Source organism: Antennarius striatus, chromosome 7 (assembly GCF_040054535.1).
Source record: "Antennarius striatus isolate MH-2024 chromosome 7, ASM4005453v1, whole genome shotgun sequence".
In the NCBI taxonomy this organism is placed as follows: domain Eukaryota; kingdom Metazoa; phylum Chordata; class Actinopteri; order Lophiiformes; family Antennariidae; genus Antennarius; species Antennarius striatus.
The window spans coordinates 5,032,501-5,056,100 of record NC_090782.1 but is presented as its reverse complement, the minus strand read 5'-3'; the positions used below and the strand labels follow the sequence as shown (position 1 = coordinate 5,056,100).

Sequence of the window (23,600 nt, the reverse complement as noted above, 5' to 3'; positions counted from 1 at the left end):
TTGTATTAATGTGAAATATGTAAAGCATTTGCAATGTCATTACTCTTTTATTGTTTACACCGTCAGTCTATTCATGCTATGTTAAGAAAACAATATACAACAGACTCAAATACTGTAGAACAATTAATTTTAAGTAAACAAAGATCAGCAAAATTTAGAAATATTAAGACAATTTCACTGTGGTCACTAGTGCATTTCTGACATGGCAGATGTAATGGTCTATGATGTAATGGTCTTAATAATATATGAAAAATGTTTCAGACACAATGTACTGATATGATACTCCAAAAAATACAAAAAATGAGTGGTGCATCTTTGATTACTCAGTGACATCAAGATGAAGTAAACTGTAGCAAGGAAAACATACCTCTACTCAGCAAAGCAACATTACTAACATAACTGAAAAGACCAGAGGACAGCAGCCCTCTCTGAATCAATGACACGATATGGTTGTAGTTAATACATCAGTGTCCTAGATTTCAGCCAGGAGACGCCCAACCACTTCAGTCTGCAAGAAACTTCTCATCCACAGGTAACGGTTTGCAAAGTTGAAAGTAAATCCACAGTGCTGTTGTATTAGAGGTTATGGTCAATGCACCAGTTACCACTGGAGCTCCACTGGATACTTCCCAGTCAGGCAAGCAGTGCAGTGGCCTACACCATTGCTGGATTTACTGGAGCTGATCTTGCCTTTTAGGGAGGCGATTCCCTCCTGGACCGCTGAAACCAGGCCTTCCACAGTCAGATACTGAACACTGTCAGCGCCTATATGACAAGGTTAATAGTGACATGGATCAAACTAAGAACAAGAGGATGACACACCGAAGACTGAGGTTAACATATCAATGCTTACCAATGTATCCAGCAATGTCCTGAAACTCTGGCTTGTTGGCAATTAGCTCCTCCTTTGTTGGAATATTGATCCCCATGTAGCAAGGGTACCTGATTGGTGGTGAGGCAACTCTGATGTGGACCTGTCCAGAATATACACGTCAGTAGTTCTAAAAGTCCTCCTGATTGAAGGGACTTATTGACCCTGATGACTCTTCTCTACAATGCCTGTAGTCTGTTATAAAATGAAACCGATATCCTTCTTTTTAATAGACTGGCTGGGACACAAAAACATTTTTTCTTTGCTTTAAAGACCTTACAACCCCGGGGACCATTATTCAAACATCTATATAAAGTAATTACAATTTGTAACATCCTCAGCTAACAAACCTCAGTTGCTCCAGCTTCTTTCAGCAGTTTTATAATAGGGGAGATGGTGTTTCCTCTGACAATGGAGTCATCAATTAGCACCACTCGTTTCCCAGCAAAATTGTCTGTCAAAGCTCCAAATTTCTTGGCCACTCCCAGCTGCCTCAAGCGGGTGTTTGGTTGAATAAATGTTCTCCCAACGTAGCGGTTTTTACACAGAACCTCAATATATGGTAACCCAGACTGAGAGGGGGAAAAGAGGAGACAGTGGTTCATCAAAAGGTGATTATATAATAGTATTTTTTTATATTTAACAGTGGGCTAACCTGCTGAGCATAGCCCAGTGCAGCAGGAGTTGCAGATTCTGGCACAGTGCTGACCACATCAGCATCCGTTGGAGCTTCAATGGCTAACTGCTGTCCACAGCGCTGCCTGACAGTGTAGACCATCTGCCCTGCAAAAAAGTAGTATGCAATACTGAACATACATGTTTCCACTTGAATGTCTTGCACAAATTTCCCCACTGTGGGACAATAAAGGTCTATTATTATTATTATTATTATTATTGTGTTCTATGTTAAAACCAGTTAAGAGAACAGAGTGACATGAGGGATGATCTATTGTTAATGTTCTAACCTTCAAAAATTGAGTCTGGTCTGGCAAAGTAAACATATTCAAATATACAGAAAGCAGGTGGGTCTCCCTCAGGGCGAGGGACAACACTCAAAGATTTGACTCCATGTCTAGATATTTGGACTATCTCTCCTGGTAAGACCTCTCTGTAATACCTGGGAGAAGGAAGGACATGGAAATGGTCATTACCCAAAACACTTTCTTCAGTGACTTAATGACTTAGCATCAATGGTAAAAACTGACTTGGCGCCGATGGACTGGAAGCTGCAGGACTCTGATGACACCACCCACCCCTCGATGTCCTCTTCCCCAGCACCTGGAGAAAATAGGCAGGTCATTCACAACACAACCTCTTATAAAAATATCTGGTACGAGGTAGAACGTTATCTTCATCAGTAATTAGATATTATATTGTGAACAAATGTGTTGAGAATACCTGACTTGTGCAGTTTAGAGATAGGAACAAGCTGTCCAATGCAGAGGGGCCGATTCCCGTAAGGGTCGCGCACCGCATAGATAACATCTTTGAACATCACCAACAGTGAATACGATGTGGGGGTCTCAGTCATCAGATTTTTAATTCTACAATAAAAAACAAAACAATTCAAATAGTGCTGGGGGGGCAGGGGGGACTTATCATTTTGCTTATTGAGTCTAAACAATGACCTGGCAACCCAGTCTGGAGTGTCCAGTTCCTCCATCGGCGGAGTCAGTGCCAGAAGCTGGGTGATGAGCTCACTGTCTGAGCTGGTGGAGAGGCCGACACCATGGCGCATTACCTGCACAGCAAATTTAAAAACATCCACTCAACTTATACACAGCATATACAAGTGTATCCATAATCTGAAATAATTAGAGAATGTTAAACACCCACACAATATACATCAGATTCTGTGGACAGTTACGGTGCTTTCCTTACTTTTTTCCTCAGAGCATCAGCGTTAACCAGCTCCCCATTGTGTGCAACAGCAATCTTGCCATGCAGGGTATCAACAACAAAGGGCTGGCAGTTCTGCAGCTCTGAGATTCCCGTGGTTGAATAGCGGGTGTGACAAATACCAAGATTAGCAAAACGCAGCTTCTGCATAGCTTCAGGTGGGAAAGCAGCACTTACTAATCCCATTCCCTAAATTACAAAATAAAAATGGAAAGAGGAATCAATGAATCTGTTAAGTGATTAAAGAAAAGTAGACAGTAACATGGAGTTATGTATTATAATAGGAACATACAAATCAGTCTTCCTGTGTGTGACTGTTAGGATGGTGGATTACATTTAAACTATATTAACGAAAACCAGCTCAAATGATTTCTAATGAAGTACATGTTTGATTTAAGTTACCTTGTGGGTTGTGTAGGTGGGGGGAGAAGCTCCATTACACGTGACCATCCCAGCACTTTCCTGTCCCCTAAGTGCAAACAAGCACATATTAATTGAAGATGAAAGAAAACCCTGTGGAGGGAAATGCAATTCATAATGAACACTGTCAGTGTCTTTTCTGAAGATTTCACATGAAGGGACTTGCCCAATTCCTAAAGCTTGTAATAAGCCTTGAGGCAAAATTAACTGGTTTGTTTCTGTTGAAACAACAAAAAATGTCTGCTTGGCTGTGAAACCGCCATAAGAGACTCGTCTTCCTGCCGTTTCAGTCCATTTACCAAGCTGCTTCTCAGATTACAGCTAGTCCCGCCTCCTCAGCACACAGCTTAAGCCAGTGGTAAGGCCGCTTTGCTGCATGGAGGCGTTGCTTTCAGGCTTAACCGCCTGGTTGCCTAGGGAACTGGGCAGCAGAGACAGACAGACTGGGGAAAAGAAAGCGTTTCCAGGTCAGCTTAAACATGGAGAGAGGAGCAGAGAGACAAAGGGGAGGTGAAAAGGAGGTGATAGAGGAAAAAGGCTTGGTTGAAAGGCAGTGGGGGGAGGCAGAAGTGCTGGCTCTCGTGTCAGTGTGGGACGAGGTGTTATCTCAGCACGCAGTCGAGAGCAGGGCTACATATGATTTGATCTCAGAGCGTCTGAGGAGGCTCAGTATTGTGCGCAGCTGGTGGGAGTGTCAGGCCAAGTGCAGGAGCCTGGGACTTCAGAGCAGGAAGCATGACGCAGCAGCAGGCTCTTCAGCAAGCTACAGGCCAGGAGGAGTGGATGGAAGGCCAGTGGAGGGCTGGGAGGAAGAGGTGGACGATGTGGGTAGTCAAAGAGGAGTCTACCCTTCCTCAGTCACTATCCCAATGCAGGAAGGTAAATTTAGTAGGTTTGAGCCCAACTGTAGCACAGATGGCAACAAACATTTTGATTAACTCACTGATTAGAGGATAATGTCAGTCAACCTAGTAGTACTGTAGTATACTTTTGCCTGCTTTCAACATTTTACATAATCTGAAGTCAGATTACAACATGATACAAGATTCATTTTATTTTTAAACTAGAGTCAAAGATAACATGGCTATGCGTTTGTGTACAGGTATCAGGAGCCAAATCCATCGCTCTCTTTCTTACACTCCAAGCATGGCTGAAGAGGGGGGTCGCCACTGGACAGATGACGAGGTGCGAGCACTGCTGAGCGTCTGGGCTGACCGGCGCATTAGAGAGCGCTTGAAGTGCACACTACGCAACAAATCCATCTTCCAAGAAATGGCTCGCCAAATGCAAAGAAGCTTTGGGGTGGTCCGCAATTGGAAGCAATGTCGGACAAAATACAAGAACTTGAAGTATGACTACAAGACAGCTAAAAGCGCACACACTGCTGGAGGCAGTAGCACAGGAGGTCCAGGAAAGTACATGAAGTTCTTTGATGAGGTGGAGGCCATCCTGATGGACCAGGGACTGGACAACGGTAGCATGGATGTAAAGAAGAGGGTGCACGATGGAGAAACGGGAGCAGGGAGGCTAGAAACACCAGCACAGACAGCCTCAGAAAGTGAAGTTGTGATTGAAATTGACGATGGTACGTGTTCAGAATGTGGTGCATTTTGTAGTTTTGTTTTCAAGCTAAAAGTGTGATCCATTTCCAGATGACAACAGTGATGATTATGAGATGGATGGAGACATGGAAGTAAAATGGAGAAAGTCAGGTATGCCTCATCAACAATCAGTGAACTTGACAGTTTAAATATTATATTACATATACTTCCCTGACCATTTTTCTTCACTCCAGATGCCCATCCAACACTCACAGACCCATCCAACTCGGAACAGTTTAATGTGGTCCTGGTGTCAGACACGGGTCGAAACTGGAGCGACCAGGAAGTGAAAGCACTGGTCCAAGTCTGGTCTGATGATCGTATATGCAAACAGCTGGAAAGCTCAACAAGAAAGAGAGACATCTTTGTCCAGATCTCTGAGAGATTAATGCAGCAAGGCATTGAACGGGACTGGAAACAATGCCACACCAAGTACAAAAACCTCAAGTACCTTTACCGCTCCCTCCACAGAGGAAAGACCGATGAAGCTGACCCAAGACGAGTTATGAGATTCTATGATGAGGTGGATGCCATCATGAATCGCACAACTAATGGCTCACAACAGGATGCAGGAGCTGCAGATAACCAAGCAGATTCAGGCAGACTTGAAATGTTGGAGGACAGTGAGAAGAATGGAGATATGAGTTTTCCAAGGACAACAACATCAGGAGCACTGGAGGAAAGATCTCCAAGTTCTGGTTCCGTTTCGTCCACATGCCCCGATGCTCCACCAAACAACGAAGAACTGAAGCTGCATACGGCTCAGGAGTTTCACTTGAATCAGCAGCACACATTAATGAGTGAGTGCAAATCTCATTATGCATTCATGTCTTAAGGAGTTTGATCAAAAGAATTTACATCTTGTTTTTTTTATTTTAAAGCACAAATTATGAAATCCTTCACATCAAATCCTCTGGGTTTCTAAATTAATCCGAGTTGGTGATGCAACTCAAAAAAGGATTTATTTCCAGAAGTCACAAATCTGCTTCTGGAAGATTTGTGACTTCTGGAAATTGATTTCACATGCTAAATTAAGTTTATCATGTGAAATCAATTTAAAAAATGGACCGATTGACAGCTTAACTTTTAACGTCTGAATGTCTGTCGTTTTGCAGACTATTCTGACAAAGAGACTGCCTACCCTGCAAACAGAGGAAAGAAGAGGAAAGCTGTGAATCAAGGTCTGAAATGACCTCCATCTGTAATCACTCACGGTGTCACATGAATTGACTGAATCCTTTGCAATTTCTGACTCAGTCCCATGATTTTTCTTGTTGTATGATAATTAAATAATGGATAAAGCCACGATTGTAACTGCTACCAAAGACATCATGATGAAGTCCTATTCCAAGCAAAACGACGAAGAAGATTTAAAATATATGGTTTTTAAAGAATAGTAAAACTAATATTTTTTTGTTCTTTTTCAGATGCTGCGATTCAGACATCAACGAAAAAAACAAATAATGGTTTGACCTTTGCTGATAAGGACAAATCCCTGTGCAAAGAAGAGCAGGATCCCATCCAAATAATAAAGATCAATTCAGTTTGTTCAATGGCCTCCGATGATCCATCCCCAGAAAGCGAGGTAATAACAGTTCACTGATCTCTTGTGACAAATATTACAAAAGCCTACACAACCTAAACAACCTGAATTAATTATTTTTTAACAGCATGTGATATCCTTATAGAGTTCGTACCTCTACCTTTCGAGGTTAATCTGTGTGCAATCGTCCAAAGCTGGAAACAACTTGCTGATAAAAACAACTATTTTATTGATTGTCACAAATGTGACAAATGAGGGTTTTCCCCACACATGACGATAAATTAAGTATCTTTAGGTTTCTGATTCTTGAATGTTGAAAAATTAACAAATGACCATGACCTGACCTGGATGAATGTGAACTCACACAAACAGCACTTCAGGTTACTAACTATTGTTCTAATTAAACAAGCAATATAATTATTACATCTAGGGAAATTACAATGGGTCCTGTATCGAGATGACTAACAAAAAACAAGAACCAATGCAGTCACAGGCTACAACATCCCATGACACCCTTGAATTCAAAATTTTACCCTGGCCTCCTTGCATAGGTCAAAGATAGTGCTTTTCGTACATCAAAGCACTAGCTTTGATCTATGGTCAATGTCTCAATATTAATATCTTATAAAAAATTTGGGGTAACTCTGACACAAAGTTCTTCAGTCTAGGATCAGGGACCCTACTCTGACAACTTCTTCCTAGCACTTGTAATCGCCGTTATCCCATGTATTTGCTGTCGGAGTTAGGTTCTGGTCACGCCGCGTCCTCTGCGTGGAGTCACGCGTCTGACGACTCGCCCCGCGTTAAATGGAACTCACGCACACACGATGCGACTGACACGGGAGCCGTTGTCTCCACGAACGCGTTTCTGTAGCGCGGTTGTTCCTTCAGTTAGCAGACTGGGGGACTGGACAGAAGATGTGCGAGTTGTACTTTTGAACTGACAGGAAACTTACTGGGTTCCATCTGGGGTCAACCCGGCGACGTAGCTAGAAAATGTCGTGTAACCTGACTTTTATCTCTCTCTGTTCACACACGTACTCTGGAACAGTTCGTGAGCGAGCACGCGCACATACCTGTGTGATACTTTACCTGTGCTGTAACGCCACGAGCCCCAGAGTTAGAATCTGGGCCACCTCCAGGTGCGTGGGCCACTCTCCAGCGGCCACACAGCCGAACACTCCGCACTCCTCCCCAATGCCGGACTCCTCAAACTCCATCCCCGTCAGCGCCGGTCGGTCGGTCAGTCTCGCGCCTGGTTTCAGGAGCAATCCGCGCGTGCGAGTTTGAAGGCGTTCTGATAGGACGGGACGAGCGCGCGCCTCAACCGAACGCGCTTCTTTTTAATTGGACACAAACTCGTGTTAAACTGGCAAATGACACCAAAAAAAAAAGACACGCGCCACCGTTACCGTATGTCAACACGTGAGTTGAACAAATAAAAGGATGCAAATTCACGAGACACGTGGGTGTCCACGTGGGGGACAACCACTGGTCAGGATGACGTCAAACGACCGGGGCTGAAAGACTTCTTTTTCCTGATGAAAACTTTGTAAATTAACATTCCTGTCAGAAGTCTCACGAACAAAGTCCGGAAAAACCGTCCCGCAAATATTTGGCGTTGACTCGGAGCTTCCCGGTCACGTGGTAGCGTTTCGTGCGTCGTGATTGGTTGAGTGAAGGAGCTGATTGGTTATTAGACCTCTTCCGTCCTCCGCTGGCCCGCACGCCTCTGGAGCCTCTTCACGAAGTTGGACGTCAGTTCAGCGTGTTCTGTTTCATTCTCCAGGACCGCGGATCTTTGCAGAATCCCACCATGGCTTCCATCGCAGGTACATTATGCATCTAAATTCATATTTAGTAGTATAAATTAAACATACAGCTGCAAATTCAGGAGTTTTTTTTTCTTCTTATTTGACATGTCGGCGTGTTTCAGAGTTGAAGACGGGCAAGATGCTGAACGAGGGCAAGACGAAGCAGATTTTTGAAATCGTGGACCAGCCCGGACTGGTTCTGGTCCAGTCCAAAGACCAGATCACTGCTGGGAATGCTGCGAGGAAAGACCAGATGGAGGGGAAGGCTGCCATTGCCAACAAAACCACGAGCTGCGTGTTCCAGCTCCTCCAGGACTCCGGTGCGCACTCACCTGATCCGATCGCCTCACCGACACCACGTGTTCGAACCCGGAAGACTCTGTCCCGCATGTTGACAGGTTGCTGTCGTGTTAACAAATGGAACACGACTGCATGAAGTTGCAACAGTGTTAAATCGTGATTTAGCTGCACATGTGGTTTGGTTCATTGTTTGTTTATCTCTAAAAGAGTTCCAACTATTTGTGATACAACATGCTCCTTTTGTCAGTCAAAACAAAAAAAGAAGAAAAAGAAAGTCATTTATTTTAAATTCGTCAAAGATCAAATGGTGTGTTCACGTTTTGGGTGCTTGAACTGTTCATTCATTCATTCATCGACTACCGCTTCATAGATTTTTTTTTCTTAACTGTTCAGTACTTTGTTGACCTGAACTGACCTGTATTGATCAAGTCAGGAACATATTGTGTCATGGGCTTGATGTGTGCACATCTATCATTTTGTCAAGAAGCCCAGCTTGACATTTACTTAACATTTAATTGAGTAACTGTGTCCTGCACGCCCCTCACGAGTGTGGCCTCAGCCGAGCTGCGTTCATGACTGTCTTGTGACTTTAAATTTAAATTCATGTAATGAAGCACAATGTGACTGATCACACACACACACACACACCCCTCACTGGACACGCTTTTTATCTTGATGCATCTTTATGCATTATAACTTAATATGGACGTTTAGATCTTTCTGTATCCAACGGAACACAGAATGAATTGTGTTGTAGAGTTCTGTTTGTTGCTCTTTGTTCAAACATTGATCAAAAGCTTTTTGCTATGAAGCCTTATAGTCTGACTGAGACCTCCCTGTTCCTCCAGGTGTTAAGACGGCCTTTGTTAAGCAGCACTCGGACACGGCCTTCATTGCAGCCCAGTGTGAGATGATTCCCATTGAGTGGGTATGTCGGAGGGTGGCAACTGGATCCTTCCTTAAGAGGAATCCAGGAGTCAAGGAGGGCTACCGCTTCGCCCCCCTGAAGATGGAGATGTTCTTTAAAGTGAGTCTGAAACAATCCCCACCTCCTCATTGTCTTCCCTCTCAAGTGCTGTAACTTGCTCAAAGTGATCTAAAGTGATGGGACATCAAGCTTTATGTGATTGCTGCTTTTGAATGTAGGACGATGCCAACAACGATCCCCAGTGGTCCGAGGAGCAGCTGCTGGAGGCTAAATTCACTCTGGCTGGGCTCGCCATCGGTCAGTGTGAGGTGGACATCATGAATCGCAGCACCGTGGCCATCTTTGAGATTCTGGAGCGGGCCTGGGCCACTCAGAACTGCACACTGGTTGATATGAAGGTATCAGTGCGGCTTCAGGTGGTACATCCTAGTGTGAACCCTCAACTTTATGCAGCTGACTCCGTTTGTCTTTCTTGCTTGTAGATCGAGTTTGGTGTCAATGTGAAGACTCAAGAGATTGTCCTCGCTGATGTGATCGATAACGATTCGTGGAGGCTGTGGCCAGCTGGTGATCGAAGCCAGCAGAAGGATAAGCAGGTCAGGAAGCGATCTGGTCTTTGTGTTTTTCTGCTGGCTCATTTTTAAGAAATAAAAATAATAATACTGATCTTGAATTGTCAGGTGTACCGAGACCTTAAGGAAGTCACCCCTGAAGCAATGCAGATGGTGAAGAGGAATTTTGAGTGGGTCTCTGAAAGGGTCAAGGTACAACCCTTTTCCAAATTTGCACTTTATCAGATCGGTTTACGTTGTAATCTGGATTTTGGAACACGGTTAATCATGAACTAGTTGTCTGAGCGTTGTTCTGGTGCGACCAATCCCTGAGGGAAGCTATGTTGTGTCTGTAGTTGCTGCTGGAGACTCGGGCCACAGGCAGGGTGGTGGTGTTGATGGGCTCCACCTCTGACATGGCTCACTGTGAAAAAATCAAGAAGGCATGTGTCTCTTATGGAATCCCCTGCATCCTGAGAGTCACCTCGGCACACAAAGGTCCGGATGAGACTCTCCGCATCAAAGGAGAATATGAAGGTGTGGATTTATGTTTTGTTTTTTTAAAAATGAGATGTATTGTTGTCAATGTCAGATTTTTTTAAATCAAGTCACACCTTTTGGTGGTCTCCCTCAGGTGATGCCGTCCCGACTGTATTTGTGGCGGTGGCCGGCAGAAGCAACGGCCTCGGACCGGTGATGTCTGGAAACACGGCGTATCCCGTCATCAACTGCCCACCGCTCACTCCAGACTGGGGAGCACAAGATGTCTGGTCATCACTCCGTTTGCCAAGTGGTAGGTGGAGCACTTCCTCCATTACGTTTTTGTGACATGGGAGTTAATTAATGGTAGTGACCGAGCCTTCCTCTTGTTTTCCTCCTTCTGAAGGTCTTGGCTGCTCCACGATCCTCTCTCCTGAGGCCACAGCTCAGTTCGCTGCACAGATCTTTGGGCTGAACAATCACCTGGTGTGGTGCAGACTGAGGGCCTCCATGCTCAACACCTGGGTATCTCTAAAAGTGGCTGACAAGAAGTTGCAGGCCTGCAGCCTCTGAACTGGCTAAAGACCCCTTTTGGAGCATTGTTTGTTCTTTTTAGGGCTCCACTACCTGCAGCTGTCCTGTCTTTTTTTTTTTCTTCTCTGAAACCCCATTAACAACTTCACACACTTGATTCATTCCATTTCCTAAGAAAGCGTTTAGCTTCTGTGGTTGTTTGATCCCATAATACACCTCGTTCATTGGAGACATGTAGCGGTAGAAGACAGTTAACTGATAACATTTTAATAGCTGAATCCCATTTATACGAGCTATTTCTGTTCCCTCTTTCCACCCTGGTTAGTTTTCATGCCTTGATTGGTCAGAACATATATCAACATTTAGAATGTTTTCTGTGGAAAAAAAAAAAAGATTTGTCTAACACCAGTTTTGAAAACCAATAAACTTACAGTAACGTCGATCATCTGACCTGGTTGTCGATTCTTTCACTTTTTGGTAGACTTGGAGGATGGAAGATTAAATGTGACGCAATGATTTGTGCAATCAAACACTGATCTCCCCACACACACACACACACACACACACACACTACCAGACAGATTGAGATAAAACTTGGTAGAAAGGTCGCTAATCTAGAGCTTGATCATCGATCAAAATCTCCTGTGGGCCCAGATAAAGGGACACGTCCATAAATGTGTCCCTTTAACATGATAATAAGGTTATGATTTTTTCAGTATTCATTTCTATTACGCATACATGACCAATTTGTGAGATTAATAATTTAAGTTTTGATTAGGGATTGAATTAATCATTAAATTCATTAAAGGAGACCGTAAAGCTTTATGTACATACATTCCATCTACTGACACCCCCTTTAGTTATTTTGTAACGTGAATGGTATGCCTAGTCCTACTGAGAACCTACAACAGAGATTCAACAGACAATTACAGCTCCTTACACTGACGTTAAACACTTTACAACACCATCTGGCTGCAGTTAGCTCGCATGCAAATGATGTCTACTCCCATTTCAAGCACTCCGTCTCTAAGGTTTACAGCATGAGTCTGACTCCCAGTCTTTCTCTTCTCAATTCTGGGACAGGTGCTCTTCCTCTGAGAGAACTGGTTGCTTAATATAAGTGTTAGCAACTTGTGAATTGGGATTTCATGAATACTGTCATTTTACATTTTGCCGTTTCAGCCACTTCTACTTCTACTCAAATGGGACTTCAGCACAGCCAGCAGAGGGAGCCTTTCAATCTGTTCCAGCAGTTTGCAGCCAGGGGACTGAGTCACAATATCATGTTACCATATTTTGTTTGTTCTATTATAGTGCAGCTCTCCCTTTGATAACAATTGATGGGTATAATGACCCGTGATGTGCTAAATCTTCGTTCATGTGTGGGAGGGAGTGGGAGGATGGCAGTGCAGAGGGTAGTGAGTGATACAGATGAGTGCAGAGAGTCTGATGTCTGATAAAAATCCTTTGCATTTTTAATTTAGATTTGAATTTTTATTCAAAACTAAAATTTAGCAATCCGGGACTCCGCCTTTCCATCTCGACATCCATATGTGGCTTAAAGATAAAGGTCTGGTCACAGAGCTGAAATGGACATAATGTGTATGTCCCAGGGATTCAGGTCTCCTTGACAACCGTAACATAGCAACAGTCACTCTATTTACAATATTCTAGCATCCCATTCTCTTTTCCCATGATGGGCTCTAAGTCCAGTTTTATCTCTTTAATTCTCTTCTATCCATGCTGGCATTTCACTGTTTTACTGCCTAGTGTCCCCATGGATACCACAAATAGCCACTAAATAAACAACATGAATCATCAGTAAAGTGTAACCCACTAATGAGCTCTGAATGTGTGTGGTCATGACTTTATCGCAGGCTTGAACAGTTGTTGTGTGCGATTAGACATTTCCTCTTTGTTGTAATGAACAGAATGTGGCAAAGTAGTCGTTAAAAAACATGCAGTCATTTCCTCAAGACCTCGAAAAATTTTATTTATCTCTCTAAGCTATGACAGTAGCAGTTTTGTGTCACTATGATTTATTTACACATGTTGTACAACATTATTTTATATATCTCACTACTTCTGTTTATGTTATATGTTATACAAAATTTCTAAATCATCCTATGAATAAACATTAGAAATATTGCCATCATTCTCCCTGTTTTTTTCTTCCGGTTGCACATGATGATCACCACTGACATTGTCCTTCCATCCTTCTGGCAAATTCACACCTCCTCTGTTCTTTATCTTACCCTTAAATGTTGATATACTACATCCCTTCTGGCTATCTGGCCATTGAGGGCCCTGCAGTGCCACATCACAGGGCCCCCAGGTCATGGCACGATCGGGACTTCTGCCTCATGAACTTGCTTACATCTCGTTCTCGTGGATAGCGAGGCACCAGACTAGAAAGGAAACGTTTGGCGCGGGAGGTGATGCTCTCACGCTGACCCCCACCGCTCATGTCCTCTGCACTGGTCCCAGGGGGCCAGGGGGACTGGCCTCTGGCTAGGCGGACGGCACACTCCAGGAGCTCTGGAGTACGGTGGTCCAGAGAGGCGGAGATCTCCAGATATAGACAGTTGTAGAGGGCGGCGCTGGACATGGCCTCTGATGGAAGAGAGGTAGAGGAGAGGGGACAGGATACAGAAAGGTAGTTTTCATGCTTTATTTTTAATTTCCATTGTTTCAATGTGAACTTGTGCTCATTCTGAAAGTGCGATTTGTCTCTAATGATGTTTTTAGGGCATAACTAAAAAATAAGTTTATTATTTTCATGAAACCTTAAGTACAAATCTCTCACATACTGGAGAAGTTATATCTGGGATGGTTTTTCTGGATTGAATTTAATTGTGAGTTTTTCCTAAGATATGCCATAAACAGTGAGAAGCTCAAGATTGATATTTTTTGCAAATGTTGCAAATCATCCTAAGCATTCTGTGCTCATGTTGATATAGTCTTAACACTCAGAATCCTAAAATTGATTCTTGGGTCTTGGGGGGACCGATATGATCAGGTGCCCCCTCAGACCAGGACATAACAACAGCAGACATACCCGAGGCAGAGAAAAATAGTAAGTGAGTATTATTAATCATATTTTAGGAGAATATTTCTGATTTGACACTGATTTATAAGTAGTTAGAAAAGCTCAGATATGTGATATTGTGACTTTCTTAATACAATGAATACAATTTTCATCTGTATCACAATGCGTTTGTGTTTAGATGACAGAGATAAAGACGTACAAATGCCAACTGTGAAAACAGTGTCTGAATGAGAAAACTGCAAAATGGTAGAGATGAAAGTGGAGATTTGTCTTACCTTGAGAGGTGACCTCACGCGTGCGAACGAGGTCGCTTTTGTTACCGACGAGGATGATGGGAGTCTGGGGCTGAGTCTCCCTCAGGAGGAGCCGGAGCTGAGCGGTGCGATGGAAACTCCGCCTGTCAGTCACCGAAAACACCAGGACACACACTTCACACAGCAAAGCCGACAGGTCCTGAAGGACACACAGATCGACACACTGCATGTTACAGGTCTGTGGTTGCCATTTAACTATCATCTAAACGAGAAGTTAAGGTTACATAGAGTGATTGTAATGGCTTTCTAATTTGCCTGGTATGCAGGGAATTGGGCGCTCCATCTAAAATCTGTGTCTGAGTGGGGAATCAGTGCCATAAATAACAAAAATGGTAAATCGTCTTAAATTCTTATTATAGGACGCACAAATCACGTCAAAAAAAGACACAAATGTGTCAAAAATGTGTGTGCTTAGTTTTCACACATCCATCCACAATCCAATAGACTAATGCGGTTGGCACATCTGCCCCGTGGGCAGAGCTAGCTCGCTTTGCTCTTTCACACATCCACACACAGATGCCTCTGAACTGCACCTCAAGGGAAAAGAAGAAAAAAGTGTGCACCACAACCTGATAATGAGCTTTCCTCAGTTAAAGCAGATGCAGCAGTTTCATTGTCCTCTTTTTGCAGTTTCCCTGAGCTTGGCATCAGTTCTTGTTATACTGCTGTCAAACACAATAAACCAAGCAATATGTTCCAGACAGACAATATCAGCACATCTGAAATATGCTCCACATACTGATCATTTGTTTATCTGCTCCTCTCATTTTCTATGTTGTTTACTTTTTGGTGTTTTATCTGGGTCACTTGACAATATCTTTTCCCTTCCATCTTCTTTCTAATGACACATGCTAGTTGTATTTTTATGTACCCAAGGTATACCTTTCCTTATGCCCATTGCATGCTGGGATACAACCATTTCTTTAATTGGATGGATGGATGTCAGTTTTCTAAGAAATATATTAGGCTTTATTTTCTCACACACACACACATATATATATATATATATGTATATATATATGTGTGTATATATATATGTGTGTGTATATATATGTATATGTATATATATATGTATATATATATGTATATATATATGTATATGTATATATATACACACACACAGTATATATACACTGTATATACACACACACACACACACACACACACGCGCGCGCACGCACGCACACACACACACACACACACACACACACACACACACACACTATTATCAGCCTTTAAACACGGAACAAATGCAATGAAATAAAGATATGGGATAATTTGGTCAACACTAATGTATACCGTTCACTGACAATATAGATTTTCAGTGCCTTATTAATGGAGTTAAATGATTGTGCTTCCTTCTGAGGACCAGAGGTGAGTGTACTGTATCCACAGGAGCAGCAGGCCGGTCTCTGTGGTCTAATGAGGGAGCAGCGTGGGAGCAGAGCGGAGTTGTTGGGCTCACCTGTCTCCAGTTGTCATAGATAACGATGGTGCTCTCCTCATCATCTACTACGACTGTACGCATATAACCCTCCCCTAAGGACAGGGAGAGCATGAGTAAGGTCTCAGATGGCTGATGGCTGTTGTTATTCATTTACCTGTTGTGTCTCTCCCCTGCATTACACTGCTCTTCATTAGTTTGTACCTTCAGAATCCACAGATGCAGTCCTGTCCATATCTCCAGCCAGGGCAATGGCCAGCGAGGACTTTCCCACACCGTTCTGCCCAAGAAGAGCAATCCTTAAAGGCCCGTCGTGTCTTCCTTCCATAGCCACAGTCACAGTGTCCTCCAAGGCGGGGCTGAAGCTGATTGGTGAAGCAGAAGGTCCAACTGCTCCCGACGTCCAGTCGCAGTCATCGTGGACAGCTTCCTCTCGTCTCAGCTGGTGCTTAATCGGCAGTGGGGTGCTTCCTCTGCGAACAGTTGCAGTGCTGGACAGAGTCATGCTGTCGCACTGGATGAGAAGGGAAAACAAAGGGGCACCTGTGTCATCTAACACTTAAAAGGATTAATGTGTGTTAAGTACCACTGATTTATTGTGATCTAATAAGCAGCAGAAACATGCTGTGATTGACAAGACTTGAACATTTCCAGTAAGTGCAATGTTGCAGTTTTAAAAACAAAAATACATTCTCTAAATTAACAAATAAACACATAGATATTCCAACACATAGCATACTTTACTACACGATTCGAGACTCAGTAATGGTAAGCATAGCTAGCCAGCTCCCTTGAACTAACCATTCAGCTGTAGGTAAAAATATTAATTCAATTAAAAGTTGTCATTCATTTGTTGTGTGTTAAGCTGAAAGCTAGTTAAAGAATTCAAACACTTGGCTGTATATTTGTAATAAGTGCACAGGAGGTTGTGATGAGAAAGAACACCACTGAACCTCATCAGTTCGTAACTGAATCATCTGGTATAATGTTACTAATAACTGTGTTATAAATGCTCAAGTAGGAAAATTACTCTCCAGTTAGACAGAAAGTGTCTTTAATAATTAAAAAAATAAAGACGAGAGTGATTGGAGTGATGGACACCCCAGTGTGGACCACTAACACCTACCTGAAACGCGCACAGGCGCGCACACGCACACACACACACACACACACACACACACACACACACACACACACACACACACACACACACACACACACACACACACACACACACACACACACACACACACCACCACCACCACCACCACTTTGCCCTGATCCTGATGTCTCCCCAAAGCCCGGCTTCGGACCCTTCGTCCCGGTCCTGGTGTCCTACCTTGGTCTCGGTCTCCTCGGTGTTGAGCCTCTCTTCGGGCACATCTGTCGGCATCTGCAAACTGAAGTCAATCGACCGGGAATGAGGACTCCAGAAAACACCACCCCCCTCCTCCTCCCTACCCACTGACGTTATCAACCCCACGCTCAAGTCACAGCAGGTATGATCTCTCACCTGTCACGGGGTTCACGGCGACTACAGAGTAAGCACGGTCTCTCTCTCCCACCTCTCTCTCTCTCCTCCCTCCTCTCTCGCACTCCTTCTCTCTTTCTTTCTCTCCTCCCTCCTCTCTATCTCTCTCTGTTTGTGTTGCTCTCTCTCCCTCACTTTGCTCCCCCTCCTATCTCTGTCTACTATCACTCCGTCTGCTCAGGTGGGGGCTGAGGTCCAGTTGTGCTCCAGTCAGCACCTTCACCCACCACCGTTCTCCAAACTCTGCCTGAACATCAATGATGTCGAGGCGTGAATCTCGCCCCCCCCCCCCCTCACCCCTCCAGCGCCTCCCCCACCTCACGGAGCCCAGCGGTAGAAGTGTGACGCGTAGTGCAGGCAGGTAGCATCAGTGAGGAGGGACGCTCCTGAGTCAGGAGATGACGATAAGGAGACCAGCCACTAGGGGGCACCATAAGACAAGGGTTCTCTCGACCTGGCTTTGCTACAGTATGTGTGGGTAAAGTTTAGTCATTTTATTTGTTTATTTCGTTTTCGTGACAAACCCCACAACAACAATAGCAGGAAATATCAGTGGCCATTTCTTCTTTACTAATTTTTTTTTTATAATCAGATAAAATTATAAACTAAAAATGCAAACTACTGAAATAAAATCAGTAAATTGAAAATAATTACAATCAGAAAATAAAAAAAACCCATTAACTACACTACAGTACTACATGTGCAATAAGTCTTTGAAATGTCTCAAAGGCATATACTTTTAATTTTTAATCGAGCAAGAGAGGAATAATTCTGTTTAATTTAATTTTGTTTCGTTTTTTCAATGTTTTGTTATAATACTATATTCTTATGTACACAATTTCCTTTTACCTGAAGTTCTGTTGTGTGAAATTAATAAATGCTGTAATAAAAATATCTTAAAAATACGTGAATAAATAATCAAACAGTTCGTTTAAACAACAAAATTAAAACAAGTAGTCCTCAAGATACGAACATCCAACTTGTGAACAATCGTAGATACGAACAATCACCCTTGGTGCCACAACCCACACCAGGCAGCGTAACATTGACTGCCGACAATTCAAGCCAGGTTGAAAGTTAGAGCCAGACTGCCTGTTACAACCTGCCTGTTATTTCATTAAAAAAATTTTTTTATAGTGATAGTGTTGCCCCCTGTAGGAACTAAATGATGTAAGAACCAGTGTTGGCCAGGTTAGGTTTCTGCCTAGAAACAATTGCGTTCATTGGTTGAGGACTACCTCTAATTCTAGTTCATTAACTTTGTGAATGAGTCTATGAGACAGCTTAGAATGAGTCTAAACAGAGGATTTTTGTTTTTGCATTGTTTTAATCCTTGCACTGTTGATATAAATTTAATCAAGTTATTCATTAATTAACTACTTGTGCCATCATTGCCCCCAGTAAACAAGCCTACAGTAACCAACTCTTTCGTGTCACATGTGGAACAAATTTGATAATCGTCCCTATGACAGAGGTGTTCAGTATAGAAATGGCTTCTCTAATCTGGAGTGTGAGACAAAACCACAAAAATCTTGTCATACCTGTTCTTTTGTCTGCTGTGACACTATCTCCATTGCCCATGTTTTGGCCTTCCCGTTACTGTTTAGAACTGAAAGAGTCTATTTCTGTGTGATCAATGCCCAGATTGTTCATTTCACACAATTAATTATTCTGTAATTATTCTGTTCTTAACGACTCCAGCCAAAGTGGTGGAATTACAGCTTCACCAGAAAAAACCTTCTGTCTTAGCAAATTTTACACAAATGATTTCTTCTGTTCCAATGTAGCCACAAGAGGACACACGCCAGTGTCTTATTGTGCCGGTCCCAAGCCTGGATAAATACAAAGGGTTGCGTCAGGAAGGGCATCCGGCGTAAAACTTTTGCCAAATCAAACATGCGAATCTAACCTGTGACTTCCATACCGGATCGGTCGAGGCCCAGGTTTACAACGACCGCCATCGGTGCTGTTGACCTACAGGGTGCCTGTGGAAATTGGACTATTGTTGGTCGAAGAAGGAAAGGAGGAAAGTGCGTTCGCTCGAAGAAAGAGAAGAGGAGCGCCAAGAGTGTAGGACTAAGAGTAGGGACGTTGAATGTTGGAACTATGACAGGAAAAGGTAGAGAGTTGGTTGACATGATGCAGAGGAGGAAGGTAGACATACTGTGTGTCCAGGAGACCAGGTGGAAAGGTAGCAAAGCTAGAAGTTTAGGAGCAGGGTTTAAGTTGTTCTATCATGGTGTAGACAGGAAAGTAAATGGAGTAGGAGTTATCTTGAAGGAGGAGTTTGTTTGGAATGTCCTGGAGGTAAAAGAGTGTCACATAGAGTGATGAGTCTCAAGCTAGAAATCAAAAGTGTAATGTTCAATGTTGTTAGCGGGTATGCTCCACAGGTAGGATGTGAGCTGGAGGAGAAGCACTTTGATGAAGTGATGCAGAGCATGCCTAGAAGTGAGAGAGTTGTCATTGGTGCAGACTTCAATGGACATGTTGGTGCAGGAAACAGAGGTGATGAGGAGGTGATGGGCAGGTTTGGTATCCAGGAGAGGAACGCAGAAGGACAAATGGTGGTTGACTTTGCAAAAAGGATGGAAATGGCTGTAGTGAATACTTTCTTCCAGAAGAGGCAGGAACATAGAGTGACCTATAACAGTGGCGGTAGGAGCACACAGGTAGACTACATCGTGTGTAGACGGTGTAACCTGAAGGAGATCAGTGACTGCAAAGTAGTGGTAGGCGAGAGTGTAGCCAGCATAGGATGGTGGTGTAGGATGACTCTGGTGGTGAGGAAGATGAAGAGGGCAAAGGCAGAGCAGAGGACGAAATGGTGGAAGCTGAAAAAGGAAGAGCGTTGCATGAATTTTAGGAAGGAGTTAAGACAGGCTCTGGGTGGTCAGGAGGTGCTTCCAGACGACTGGACAACTACAGCTAATGTGTTCAGGGAGACAAGTAGGAGAGTACTTGGTGTGTCATCTAGAAGGAAAGTAGATAAGGAGACTTGGTGGTGGAATGAGGAGGTACAGGAATGTATACAGAGAAAGAGGTTAGCTAAGAAGAAGTGGGACACTGAGAGGACTGAGGATAGGAGACAAGAGTACGGGGAGATGCAGCGTAAGGTGAAGGTAGAGGTAGCAAAGGCCAAACAAGGGGCTTATGATGACTTGTATGCTAGGTTGGACAGTAAGGAGGGAGACACTGATCTATACAGGTTGGCAAGACAGAGGGATAGAGATGGGAAGGACGTGCAGCAGGTTAGGGTGATTGAGATTAGGGATGGAAGTCTATTGACAGGTGCCAGTAGTGTGATGGGAAGATGGAAGGATTACTTTGAAGAGTTGATGAACGTGGAAAATGAGAGAGAACAAAGACTAGAAGAGGTGACTGCTGTGGACCAGGAACTAACAAAGATTAGCCAGGATGAAGTGAGGAGGGCAGGAGAGGTGGCAGTAGAGTTTCTGACTGGGTTGTTCAACAAGATCTTACATAGTGAGAAGATGCCTGAGGAATGGAGGAGAAGTGTGCTGGTGCCCATTTTTAAGAACAACGGAGATGTGCAGAGTTGTGGCAACTACAGAGGAATAAAGCTGATGAGCCATACAATGAAGTTATGGGAGAGAGTAGTGGAAGCTAGACTAAGGGCAGAAATGAGCATTTGTGAGCAGCAGTATGGTTTCATTCCAAAAAAGAGTACTACAGATGCAGTATTTGCTTTGAGGATGTTGATAGAGAAGTACAGAGAAGGCAAAACATAGCTGCATTGTGTTTTTGTAGATCTGGAGAAAGCTTATGACAAGCTGCCCAGAGAGGAACTGTGGTATTGTATGAGGAAGTCTGGAGTGGCAGAGAAGTATGTTAGAGCGGTGCAGGACAAGTATGAGGACTGTAAGACAGTGGTGAGGTGTGCTGTAGGTGTGACAGAGGAGTTCAAGGTGGAGGTGGGACTGCATCAGGGATCAGCTCTGAGCCCCTTCTTGTTCGCTATGGTGATGGACAGGCTGACAGACGAGGTTAGACAGGAATCTCCATGGACTATGATGTTTGCAGATGACATTGTGATCTGTAGTGAGAGCAGGGAACAGGTGGAGGAGAAGCTAGAGAGGTGGAGGTTTGTCCTGGAAAGGAGAGGAATGAAGGTTAGCCGCAGTAAGACAGAGTACATGTGTGTGAATGAGAGGGACCCACGTGGAAGAGTGAGGTTACAGGGAGAAGAGATCAAGAAGGTGAAGGATTTTAAGTACTTACAACAGTCAACAGTCCTGAGCAATGGAGAGTGTGGAAAAGAGGTGAAGAAGCGTGTCCAGGCAGGATGGAACGGGTGGAGGAAAGTGTCAGGTGTGATGTGTGATAGAAGAGTTTCAGCTAAAATGAAAGGAAAGGTGTACAAAACTGTGGTGAGACCAGCGATGTTGTTTGGTCTAGAGACAGTGTCACTGAAGAAAAGACAGGAGACAGAGCTGGAGGTAGCAGAGATGAAGATGCTGAGGTTCTCCTATCTAGGATGGATAGTATCAGGAATGAGTACATCAGAAGGACAGCACATGTTAAAGGTTTTGGAGATAAAGTCAGAGAGGCCAGACTGAGATGGTTTGGACATGTCCAGAGGAGAGATAGTGAATATATTGGTAGAAGGATGCTGAGTTTTGAACTGCCAAGGCAGGAGGTCTAGAGGAAGACCAAAGACGAGGTTTATGGATGTAGTGAAAAAGGACGTGAAGGTAGTTGGTGTGAGAGAAGAGGATACAGAAGACAGCCGAAAGGAAAAGAAGATTCTTTCTGTTCCAAATATAACAAACTCAGTATAATAGAGGACTTCCATGCTAACTTTAGTCATTCCCACATCGATTGTCTTGGTGATAGTGCTGCAGGGTCATTAGGAGCAACCAGTCTCAATTGCCATACAAAAAAGAAGATTGTTTGCTCCATTTTGTGGACCTCAAATGCAATATAAGGCAAGTAATGCAAACGCTATCATACTAAACTGTCTTGATTTGTTCGGCAAGACAACCTTTCATATCGCTTCTTCTGATGTTGCAATCAGATGTTATCACCACATCTATCACCACTGCCTTGTTCTGCTATTGTCCACCATCACTGGGTTGGTTATCCAGCAGCTGTTTGTTCATCCGGAAGCTGAAGTCCCACTGCATCTTGGTCCTGTAATTCTTGACCAACTTTACTGGTATGTCCCATTGGGATTTGGGTATTTCAAGTCGATACCAAATGCAGATTTTCATGTACATTATTCAAGCCACTTGGTTGTGCCTGTTGATGTACACTGGCCCAGCCAGCATCTCTCTCTCTCTCTCTCTGTCTCTCTGTCTCTCTCTCTCTCTCTCTCTCTCTCTCTCTCTCTCTCTCTCTCTCTCTCTCTCTCCTTGAGTATCTATATACCAGTCCTTCTATCTCTCTCATCCTAAACAGTCAATGCAGAGGGGAACCCACCTTGAGTTTTTCATATAGTCAATGTTTCTACCTGTTAAAGGGCAGTTTACTCTCACCACGGTCACCAAATGGTTTCTCATGTGGGATTACTGGCTCTCTGAAAAATGGAGGTGGTCTAGACCTCCTCCCATAGGAAAGTGTCTTGACATAACTTATGCTGTGATTCAATGCTATATGCAAATAAATTGACTTGATGGGAAAATTGATTCCACATTTACAGTTTGTCCTTGTTGAAGACACATGATGCATTTCCATTTTATTAAGCCATTTGTAGTCCCCATGGATGGATGTTTTTTTGTGAAAATGTGAGTGTGGCCATGAGCAGTGGTGTGTCCCTCCCACACAAAGCCACAATAGACTCCGGCAGTGAACAGCCAGGGCGCTATTATAGGTCTAATCCTGCTCCTATTATACAGGCCAGAGAGAGAGAGAGCGAGAGACAGAGAGAGGGAGGTAGAGCCGAAGATGAGGTCATCCCAAACAGTGCACACCCAGGGTCAGTGCCTCAGTATAGAGGCACAGAGATAAAGAGAGGGATGGAGCAAGCCATGGGGGGCTGCAGAGCGAGTGAAAGGGCATGTGAAAGATTGAATGTGTGAGATGTTCAGACAGAAGAATAGAAAAAAGATTACATTAAAGCCATATAGGGTGCTCAAAAATATACCACAGATTGACAGGGATGGTGAAGTACTTTGTTTATTTCATTTTCATATGAAACCACACTACAACAGGAGCAGGAAACCATAATGGTCATCTCTTTTTCAAAAATAGTGTTAATTCTAGTCACAATCAGACAAAATGATAAACTGTAGGGAAGTAAAAATGCACACTAATGGAATAAAATCAGTAAAATCAGAACATAAATAAACAATAAATAGA

At 43.5% G+C, this 23,600-nt stretch overlaps 4 protein-coding genes across 5 annotated transcripts in view; 1 reads left to right on the top strand and 3 right to left on the bottom strand.

The window, feature by feature from the left end:
* Nucleotides 1-48: 48 nt before the first annotated feature.
* Nucleotides 49-8,120, bottom strand: ppat (phosphoribosyl pyrophosphate amidotransferase). 2 transcript variants are annotated; one of them, XM_068320030.1, is made up of 11 exons: nucleotides 7,427-8,120; nucleotides 3,173-3,239; nucleotides 2,753-2,959; nucleotides 2,500-2,612; nucleotides 2,270-2,415; nucleotides 2,077-2,149; nucleotides 1,837-1,988; nucleotides 1,527-1,654; nucleotides 1,222-1,443; nucleotides 854-974; nucleotides 49-765 (listed from the first exon to the last, which is right to left on the bottom strand). In XM_068320030.1, exons 1-11 carry the CDS (start codon nucleotides 7,552-7,554, stop codon nucleotides 602-604), a joined length of 1,521 nt encoding a protein of 506 aa, XP_068176131.1. In that variant the 5' UTR covers nucleotides 7,555-8,120; the 3' UTR covers nucleotides 49-601. The 2 variants fall into 2 exon arrangements, with proteins under 2 accessions (XP_068176131.1, XP_068176133.1); XM_068320032.1 differs by having other exon boundaries at nucleotides 7,411-7,547.
* paics (phosphoribosylaminoimidazole carboxylase, phosphoribosylaminoimidazole succinocarboxamide synthetase) lies at nucleotides 3,528-11,384 on the top strand. Its single transcript, XM_068320029.1, has 15 exons — nucleotides 3,528-4,069; nucleotides 4,293-4,775; nucleotides 4,843-4,902; nucleotides 4,986-5,591; nucleotides 5,907-5,972; nucleotides 6,219-6,376; nucleotides 8,124-8,166; nucleotides 8,271-8,468; nucleotides 9,297-9,475; nucleotides 9,595-9,774; nucleotides 9,859-9,972; nucleotides 10,057-10,140; nucleotides 10,284-10,464; nucleotides 10,562-10,720; nucleotides 10,814-11,384. Exons 1-15 carry the CDS (start codon nucleotides 3,670-3,672, stop codon nucleotides 10,978-10,980), a joined length of 3,078 nt encoding a protein of 1,025 aa, XP_068176130.1. The 5' UTR covers nucleotides 3,528-3,669; the 3' UTR covers nucleotides 10,981-11,384.
* Nucleotides 11,385-12,931: 1,547 nt separating this feature from the next.
* On the bottom strand, nucleotides 12,932-17,300 carry LOC137599330 (GTP-binding protein REM 2-like). Its single transcript, XM_068320185.1, has 6 exons — nucleotides 17,262-17,300; nucleotides 17,088-17,148; nucleotides 15,953-16,262; nucleotides 15,770-15,843; nucleotides 14,266-14,443; nucleotides 12,932-13,554 (listed from the first exon to the last, which is right to left on the bottom strand). The coding sequence occupies exons 2-6, from the start codon at nucleotides 17,139-17,141 to the stop codon at nucleotides 13,262-13,264; spliced, it is 909 nt and encodes a 302-aa protein (XP_068176286.1). The 5' UTR covers nucleotides 17,142-17,148; nucleotides 17,262-17,300; the 3' UTR covers nucleotides 12,932-13,261.
* A 6,101-nt stretch (nucleotides 17,301-23,401) lies between these two features.
* Nucleotides 23,402-23,600, bottom strand: part of nrl (neural retina leucine zipper) — a 7,246-nt gene continuing 7,047 nt past the window's right edge. Inside the window, exon 5 of the mRNA XM_068319944.1 lies at nucleotides 23,402-23,600. This exon is cut by the window's right edge and continues 1,440 nt beyond it. The gene's annotated coding sequence lies outside the window, so the exon portion shown is untranslated.